Source organism: Alosa pseudoharengus, unplaced genomic scaffold (assembly GCF_046254945.1).
Source record: "Alosa pseudoharengus isolate Yale_2024_CS ecotype anadromous, Long Island Sound unplaced genomic scaffold, YU_APseudo_1.1 YU_APseudo_1.1_scf_17, whole genome shotgun sequence".
Taxonomy (NCBI): Eukaryota; Metazoa; Chordata; class Actinopteri; order Clupeiformes; family Clupeidae; genus Alosa; species Alosa pseudoharengus.
The window spans coordinates 10934317-10944316 of NW_027468640.1; the positions used below are offsets into that span (position 1 = coordinate 10934317).

At 45.7% G+C, this 10000-nt stretch overlaps 1 protein-coding gene across 1 annotated transcript in view; it reads right to left on the bottom strand.

Moving 5' to 3' along the window:
• Positions 1-10000, bottom strand: part of dnah2 (dynein, axonemal, heavy chain 2) — a 252822-nt gene that overhangs the window by 161535 nt on the left and 81287 nt on the right. The window contains exons 25-26 of the mRNA XM_076289590.1: positions 8041-8197; positions 5467-5549 (exon numbers count right to left, since the gene is read on the bottom strand). Coding sequence (XP_076145705.1) covers positions 5467-5549; positions 8041-8197 — 240 coding nt within the window. The remainder of the gene's footprint in view (positions 1-5466; positions 5550-8040; positions 8198-10000) is intronic.

Sequence of the window (10000 nt, forward strand, 5' to 3'; positions counted from 1 at the left end):
ACACACACACACACACACACACACACACACACACACACACACACACACACACACAGACACACACAAATATATATTTAAACTGGAGACAAATGTTACCCAAAATGCAAAAACACATACAGAAACTGAAGTGTTAAGGAACTCCCACTCTTCTGCATATATTCCCAATGTGCTGTTATCACAAATCTCTCCAATTATGACAATCACAGAGCCTAACACTAAGCACACACACACACACACACACACACACACACACACACACACACACACACATAAAATCAAACCACTCCCTTTCTCTCACACACACACACACACACACACACACATAAAATCAAACTACTCCCTCACGCACACACAGACACATAAAATCAAACCACTCCTTCACACACACACACACACACACACACACACACACACACACACACACACACACACACACACACACACACACACACACACACACACACAATAAAGTGCCTGTGGCAGTTGAGAACTGGGCCTTAAGTCATTTGGGAGAAAACTTCAGGGAACGTAAGTGATTGTCTAAAACAATTCCACTAAAGCACCTTGACTCTGTGTGAACAGTGGCACTTCTTCTACCACCACTTTTTATTTGGTTTCCCCCTCAATCTTACATTTTCATTGCTTCTTCTTTTTGTTTGTTGGCTTCCTCTTCTTGTCATCATGAGCTCTGAGCAACAGAAAGGTTCCAGTGTGGGATATGAATGGCAGCAATATCAGTGCAAGCGCTGCCTTCCAGAGACCAGGCGCTGGCCACGGACAAGGGCACAAGTCGGATTCTCAAGGAGAGAAGAGAAAGCACTCTGATTATGTGGTGCCCCCCAAGCGCTGCCGACTGCTGGGGATTAAATCATCTGCTAAAGCCAGAGAAATGTAACACGGGCCCATCGTGTCATCTCGCCAAGTATGATCTCAAAGTCACAAGGGCTCCACTTCCCACTGAATGGACTCTTGTCCCATTCTCCTAGTGGCTTAAATAAAACCCTCCGTATGAGTTCCTTTGTCGATTGATGGCTCTTAGTCTTCTCCAGATAGTGCGGGCCAAGGTGGCCTGCCAGTGAGGAGACAGAGCTTAGCCCAGCAGATGAGCACAAACAAATGGCTTGCAGTGCGGTGGCTTTGTGTGCTACGCATGGACAGCGATGACTATGGCAGCACCAAAAGCTCCACATCTTGTCTTGTTTGGAGAGATAGCTTTTCTCTCTCTCTCTCTCTCTCTTTCTCTCTCTCTCTCTCTCTCTCGTTTTTACGCCGAGATCGCGCAACATTCACGGGAAGAGGAGACGTCTTTATGCCGCATCGTGTGTCTAAAAACAAGGCGAAACATTGCCAGCCTGGTACTTCGTACCGCGAGTGTTTACATAAAAGCTGGCACTCTTTAGAGAACATCTCCTCTCATAGCAACACTTACAACAAGTCTTGCTGATCCTAGCACTCACCAGCCGTCTTAAACTGACAAGTAACTGTTAAAAACAGCACTCACTGATGCACTTATTCTTACTGTACTCTAATGCTTTTTAAATTGTCCTAAAATTGTTGAGAATTGCTCTAAAACTTAAACTGTTTACCATGTTGTAAGTCGCTTTGGCTAAAAATGCGTCAGCCAAATGTAATGTAATGTAATGTAATATTGAGGAGCCAGAAGGTAGGAACAAATAGCAAAATGAAGCGCGATGTGCAACAGGAGGAGTAGTCTGACCCCCACTTTAGAAAGCCTCTTCAATGTGCTAAATCGCCATGTAGGCTAGCCTGTTAATCAAATTAAAGTTGCGTGTCACTTAGTGAAGGAGCTATGTTGGCCATTCATCTACAAATGCTTTTCTTATGGATGTCAGAAACTGCATATAGTATACTATGACAGTTTGTAAGGGTAAACGTCTGCTATCGCAACTTTTGGGCCAGCTTCATAGGCTATAGCAAAGTGTTTCTGGAGAGAACGTTGAATGTAGTCAGACCTGTATGATAGTAGAATGTAGCCACTGGCCAGGCTATCTCTATCTCTAACTAGCTCATAGAGAAGAATGCATGGCGGAAATAACAGTGGACTAACTGTAGATAACTGTGGATAACTTCTAGACCATATAGGTAGGAGTTAATTTTCATTACATTTAGCTGTGTTTGCTTATTTGGCTGCATAGCATGCTAGTTTGTTTGTTAAACAGTGGCATTAAACTATGTTTACTAATGTCCAGTTTCTAGATGTTATGTGGCTAACAGTAGCTATAATGTGATAATGTAAAAGCTTGCTAGGACAGTTCATGCTTTGTTTTATCGCTGGATTTTAGGATAGCCTATATGGCAACCGATTGCATTCTGACCTACAGTCAACTCTAGCGGGCGTTAGGTACATACATTGGCGGGAAATCCAGCAGTGTAAAAGGGGCTTCATTGTTCTTCTCTGTTACCTCCCCTCTGCCATCTCTCTCTCTCTCTCTCTCTCTCTCTCTCTCTCTCTCTCTCTCTCTCTCTCTCTCTCTCTCTCTCTCTCTCTCTCTCTCTCTCTCTCTCTCTCTCGTGCCCTGAGCCAGAGAGCATGACTGAGCAGCGCAGAGTAATATCATAATGCCACATGAATTAATACACCTCTCACACGAAGCGCACGACTGCCCCGGAGCCTCCAATTCCATCACAGGGAGCCCTGCATACATTTCCAACCTTCGAATGAGCTCTGTCTGCACACACACACACACACACACACACACACACACACACACACACATAAATACACTCTCTTACACATACTGTTTTGCACATACACATACGCATACTATAGACACACACAAACACACATACTGTACACACACACACACACACACACACACATCCATACTGTCTATACTGTCGCACTGCCAAATCTCCAATTAACTGTTGACCAGGAACACATGAAAGTTATGGTTCAATTAGAATGGGGGAAGGGGAGTAGGGGCTGAGGTAAAAAATATCCCAATACATCAATTAGAGCAAAGTCAATTAGGACAACTTTCCAATTATGGGAGAAAATCTGTTACTTGAGGGCAATGGCTATTTAACGAGCTTTTGACAGAAGGCACTGTGTGGCCACGGTCCTGCACAGCATGAGTGTGTTCATAAATGTGTGTGTGTGTGTGTGTGTGTGTGTGTGTGTGTGTGTGTGTGGCGCGAGTGATGGTGTATATGAGTGGGCATGTAGGACTATATATGAAGAACTGTGTCTGTTTGTGTGTGTGTGTGTGTGTGTGTGTGTGTGTGTGTGTGTGTGTGTGTGTGTGTGTGTGTGTGTGTGTGTGTGTGTGTGCGTGCGTGCATGCGTGTATGTGAATCACTGCATCTGAATGCGCATGACTACCATGACCAGAGGAGGACACTATGTCCAATTTCCCTTTCAAATCTAATCGTGCCGTGAGTCCCTGCATTCAGCCCTAGTGTGTGTTCCTGAACGGGCCGATGGTGGTGTTTGCACAAGGGCCAGGGGATGCTGAGTGACCTCTGGGCCATCACCAGTAGCTCCTCAGGACAGGGTACTGCTGTTAGACTATGGTTGGCATGAAGGTCTTTCAACCCCTCTGTGGAGGACTTGGAAGAGGTGATGGAATAAAGTGACAGAGTGAAGAAAGAAAGAAATAAAGAAGGAAAGAAGGAAAGAAGGAAAGAAAGAAATAGAATAAAAAAACAGAAAAGATAGAAAAAAGAAAGAGAAAAAAGGATAATGACATTTAAAAAAAGAAAAAAATGAAAATAGAAAATAGGAAATAGAATAAACAGAGAAAAGAGAAAGGAAATGTTGAGAGAAAAAAAGAGAAATACAGTCCCCCCCCAAGAGGAGCTCTTGCCATGCGGATATGTGATGTGACATTTCCATGGCTGGTGACTGTGGGAGAGTGCTTCATCTGAAATGTACCATGACAGAAGCAGACAGAGTCTGACGCGCCACTCTTCCACGGGGTCGCCATCCATAATCCCCTCCCGTATAGAGACATCACAGCAGCTGTCCCCAAATCAGCTCAACCCGGCCAGGCAGGGCCTGCACGAGTAGAGTGCAGCGCTGCACATACCCCACTGAGGGCCTCTGGGCCAGGGCAGACACCAGGCGCTTTGACCAGTTCCCATAGAGTAATAATGATGGCCAATGGATGTACAGTATGTTTCTTTCTTAAACTGTTTATGGATGCATGTATCATGGAAGGAATCTTTGAGCCATCTCCAATAAATCAGCCTGATTTGGGACACACAGACACACACACACACACACACACCTTAAATAGGACAGATATTAAACATGTACAGTATCACTGTGGTGCCACTTTAGTCAAAAATGGGTTCTTTAGTCTGCTCCTTCAAGCAGCATTAAAGAAGCCCTATGAAACAATTTTAGCAAAAATGACCGTAATTATGCAGGTTGAGAGTCGTTCTGATGGTTCTACAACACTTTCTGGGTCGTTTGGTAGGTGCTTCGTATCCCCCTATAGCTTCTCCACTAAAAAAATGAATATGCAACTTTCTGTTCCCGGTCCGAAGAAAACCGGATGTGACTTACAGTAGCGGAAGTATTAAATCGCGCCTCGAAAGTCAGATTGTAGTTTCGAAGAAGACTGCAAAACGGACGCCGACTGGGCTTTGTTGCTGTTGAAATTGTAAGTAGCCTACCCTTGGGTGAACTTTTTCATGTGGTTTGATAGTCTCTTGAACAATGTGTTTGCTCGACCGTTTTATTGTGAGCCCTGTATGTGTTTAGCTTGGTTTTTTGATGGCTAGCTCGCTAGCTAGTGGGGGTTTAGCATAGCAGTCACTTGCTACCGAAGCTGCAGGGGGAGCTGTGTAGTGAAAAATGCGAGCCCAAATCCAGCGAAAACCCAGAAACAGCGAAGGAATAACCAGACCTGCATAGTTCTTCTTTAAAGAAACCTTCTCTTTGGATCTTATCCAAAACCCCCTTCACTAATGAGCACTGAAACTGCTTTCCAGTCAAAGAGAACCCCTCTTGCAAGCTAACAGCTCTCTGTGTAGAACATCAGCTTGAAAGACCCCTCATCTTCTTTAACCCATTCCCGCTGGATGCTGCACGATGCAACATTCTATCTCCCGCTGGTTGCTGCGTAGCACAGCATGCTTTTTATTTCATGTTTCTAGGTGCTACAGAGGTTTAAATATTGAGGTTTTGGTAGACGTTGACAATTCTTAGTATTTTTTCAGAAAACCCTCAGGAAATAAGGTTATTTAGTCTAGAATGCCATAGGATTCTATAGGCCTTTTTAGCAGGCATTTTAGGAGGAAATGGGTTAAGGAGCAATACTCGTTGATGAACGTCCCCTACCTCTCCCAGACTCTCTGCTCTGGTCAGTGAGGGATGAGGAGTGTTAATGGGCATCTGCGGCTTCAGATCGTCTCATTACTGCCCCACAGATCTCCTTATTGGACACCTGAGTGTCGCTGACCTTTTGACCTGCTCGAACTTTGAACCCTTGACCTCACCTTAGCCTGTGGTGACCTTTGTCTTTGTACGGCGCGATGTCCAGGCAAATCTCCTGCCAAGTGCTGGTGATGCTCTCCAGCGACTGCATAGACAGAAATAACGAGAGAAACACAAGGACAATGGAAAATTAATGAAAACACAATGCACAGACATAAAAGAACAACAGGGAATTATTTGAGAGAGAAAATCATTGACTGACAAAGTTGGGCATATGCTGGAAAAAAAACAGAGAGAAGGGGGAGGTCAAGAAAATGAGATAAGACTCACAGAGAGAGAGAACGAGAGAGAGAAAAAGAGACAGAGAGAGAGAGAGAGAGAGAGAAGTGTGTGTGTGTGTGTGTGTGTAGGGAGGTCCTGAAGCTTTAGAAGCCAGACTGTAGACTGCAGCCAATATGGCCTTCTGTGAAAACAAGCTGAAGGAATCACACGCCCTGCAGGTGCCAGCTCACTGATGCCATCTCCCACCGCTTAGAAGGCCGCTCCGCATTCATCTGCACACCTACTGAGTCTAAAGCCCGCTTTTCAATCAATCACACACACACACACACACACACACACACACACACACACACACACACACACACACACAAACATACACACACTCCCCAATTCAAACACCACCCCCATGGTCAACATCATAGAACATATCTTCTCTAGAGACGTGGGAGGTGCTAGAATATTTCTCCCTCTCTCTCTCTCTCTCCCCATCTTTTTCTCATGACTTTTGGTGAACTGCATAAGGCTTTCTGGGGCATTTCACTGTGCCTGTGAGGAGGGTCCCTCCTCCACCTTCAGCTGCTGTGATACGCTCACACCCAAACATCCAAGCTTCGCTGTTACAACCTCTTTACTCAAGAGGACTAGGGCCAGGCCAGGAGCAGTGGGGTGCCTGTGTGTGTGTGTGTGTGTGTGTGTGTGTGTGTGTGTGTGTGTGTGAGAGAGAGTGTGTAGTGTATGTGTGTGTGTGTACCTATAAGTGTGTGTATGTGTGTCTGTGTGTGCATACACCTATAAGTATGTGTGTGTGTGTGTGTGTGTGTGTGTGTGAGTGTGTGTGTGTGTGTGTGTGTGTGTGTGTGTGTGAACATGCCTAGGTGTGTGTGTGGCAGACAGACACTGGGGATAGTGTGTGAGGGTAGTAGAGAGTGGGTCAGCAGACAAGAGACGGCCAGGGCCAATCTTGCGGAAATTAAGCAGCCGCCTTCATTTCCCCAGTGACCGACACAGAGTGACAGAGGGAGGAAGAGAGGGGGGGGGGGGGGGGGGTGGAGAGGGAAAGGGAGACTGAGAGAGAGGAGGTAGGAAGTTGAGGGGAGGATGAATGAAAGAAAGAAAGAAAGAAAGAAACCAATCTGACATAGAGAGGCTAAGAGAATGAGTGAGAGCATGGAAGATTGAGGCTGAGGGAGAGGGAAAAAAGAGAAAGACTGCTGAAGGCTGAAAGCGAAATAGAGACTGTGTGTGTGTGTGTGTGTGTGTATGTGTGTGTGTGTATGTGTGTGTGTGTGTGTGTGTGTGTGTGTGTGTGTGTGTGTGTGTGTGTGTGTGTGTGTGTATGTGTTTGTTTCTGTGTTTGTGCAGAGAGAGAGCGAGAGAGAGAGAGAGAGAGAGAGAGAGAGACATTTCTCTTTACCCTACGAGAAGAGGATCAACAGCAGCTTCAGGGATGGAGAGAGTGGAGAAAAGAGGAAAACATGGAACAGAGAGAGAGAGGAGAGAGAAGAGGAGGATGAAGGATGGAGAGAGGAGAGGAGGATGAAGGATGGAGAGAGGAAAGGAGAGGAGAATGAGGGATAGAGAGAGGGGAGGAGAGGAGAGGAGAATGAGGGACAAAGGAGCAGGAAGAGTCCAAGAGAACATAAGCACGGGCCCGGGGCAAGTAAAAGAGCATGTCGGACAAGTTGCTAAGCAAGTTCACCTGTGACACTAACTGGTTGATGAAGAGGCTACTAACAGTTCATTACAGTTTTATGTAAAAGTGACTTTTCAGGGCCAGTAAAGATATGGGGAAGGGGGAGCGCTATTAGCATCAGCCACACTATGACGGATGGAGACGGTAATGGAGAAGAGGAGATCAATACTCTGCACACAATAAACACATTTGCCATCGATGAATCATTTTTAAAGTGTATCTGATTATTGCTTCATTGAGTCATGCTTCCCCGTGGAGAGAACAGCAGGATACGGTGAATAGTTAATCAGCCAACAATGAATGTAGGAAAACACAAGGAGAGATAAAGAGAGAAATATAAAGAAATGGAATAAATGAGAGGAAGACATTAAGAATGAGAAAAGGGGTATGTTCTGTCTGTTCCCGTTAATGCGTTGGCAATACAAATAAGTGTGTGTCTGTCACGCCAATAAAAGTCATTTGAACTTGAACTAGGAAGTAAAGCAACCACAGGAGGAAGAGAGAAAAAGAGATGCATTGGCTCAGTGAGAAAGACAGAAAGAAAGAGAGAGAGAGAGAAGGAGATTGAGAGACTGATGGAGAGATTAATTGAATTGAGAGAGAGGGGCGTGAGGATGAGGAGGGCGAGGGGACCAGACATTGCGGTGATGCCATACGCCACCTGCTCGATGGAGAGCTCTTTGCTGGCAGCGCCGGAGATCTCAGAGATGCGGTCAGTGAACAGGTCCAGTCCCAGCACCACGATACGCTCCAGGGTAAAGTCATCGCTCGTCTGGTCAAACACACACTGCACCTCGTGACGGATCTGATTCCAGTGCCTGGAAAACACACAAACACATACACACATGTATACATACAAACATAAACACACACACACACTCTCACACACACACACACACACACACACACACACACACACACACACACACACACACACACACACACACACACACACACAGTGAACATTCTGATTGGAAATTCATTGTAATAATTTGGTTACACTTTACTTGACAGTATTGACAAGAGTGAAATGACACTGTCATGAACGTGTCATAAACAAGTCATAAACGTTTATGACAACACTTCTGTCATTAAATGTCATTCAGTTTTTGTCATAACAAGTTAGGGTTAGGGTTAGGGTTAAGGTTAGGGTTAGGGTTAGGATTATGGTTAAGGTTAGGGTTAGGATTATGGTTAGGGTTAGGGTTCATGTGTCATGACAGTGTCATGTCACTCGTATGTCGATACTGTCAAGTTAAGTGTTACCAATAATTTTAACAGTAATAATAAGAAGAAAAAAACATGGAGAGCAAAGAGACAGAAAGAAAGAACAAAAAGGGAGCAAAGACAGAAGAAAGAGAAGAAAAGAAGAAGAGAAGAAAAGCGAAGGGAGTAAATAAAACTGAAAGGTATGACGGGGATACATTGACGCAGAGTCATTTCACCAGGAGGGTTTGTTTCCCTGAAAGTTAATCCTGTGTATATGTATGAGAGATACTGTAAAAATACACATTACTCACTGGACCCCCTGAAAGGCCCTGTTTGAGCAGGTCACCGTGAAACGGCTGAGACAGTGAATAATAATCAGACTTCTCTTCTTTCCTGATCAGAAGAGAGAGCTGCCGAGCCGGACGGGCTCCGCTCTCCAACTCAGGTCTACGCACACACACACACACACGCACGCACACACACACACCTACACACACATGGGTGTGCTCTCTCTCTCTTTCTCTCTCTCTCTCTTATTCAGGATTAGCATTCATTAAGAAAAGGGTACACACAGAGGGACATGGAGGTAGTGTGTCTGTGCATGTGTGTGTGTGCGTGTGTGTGTGTGCGTGTGTGTGTGTGTGTGTGTGTGTGTGTGTGTGTGCTACGCTTGCATGTGTGTACTGTATGTGCAAGTGTGTGCATGTGTGTCTCAGTGTTTTGTAGTGTGTGTCACCATGTACTGATGCATACGTACTGTGTGTGTGTGTGTGTGTGTGTGTGTGAGAGAGAGAGAGAGAGAGTGTATCTGCTTATGTGCGTGCTAATGTGTGTGTGTGTGTGAGAGAGAGAAAGAGAGAGAGTACAAGCGTGTGTGTGTGTGTGTGTGTGTGTGTGTGTATTCCCAGCGCCCACTGTACCACACTGTACTTTCCACAGCCAAACAGGAACTAAACAGGAACTAGGCCTTCATTGTTCATCTCCTCCAAGCCGGCTGCTGTCTTTCTAACTCTATTTTTCTCTCTAACAGTACCTCCCCATTCACCCTCTAGCCCTCTTCTCTCTCTCTCTCTCTCTCTCTCTCTCTCTCTCTCTCTCTCTCTCTCTCTCTCTCTCTCTCTCTCTCTCTCTCTCTCTCTCTCTCTCTCTCTCTCTCTCTCTCTCTCTCCATCCCTCTGTTCTCCCACATCAGACATCCGTTTGTCTCCACGGGTTTATTTTCATCCCTTCCCACTGGGGCAGGCATCTTTCAGGAGGGATCTTTCAGGGGGTTACATCAGCGGCGATTAGCCCGCGTTGTTATCGTGGGGATATCTGAATCGGCTGCCTCCGCTCTGCTCTGCTCTGCTCCGCGCGGCCCTCAGATCCCACGTGATTGGCTCAGACAGGGGCCTCTGCGTTGGGAACGCCGT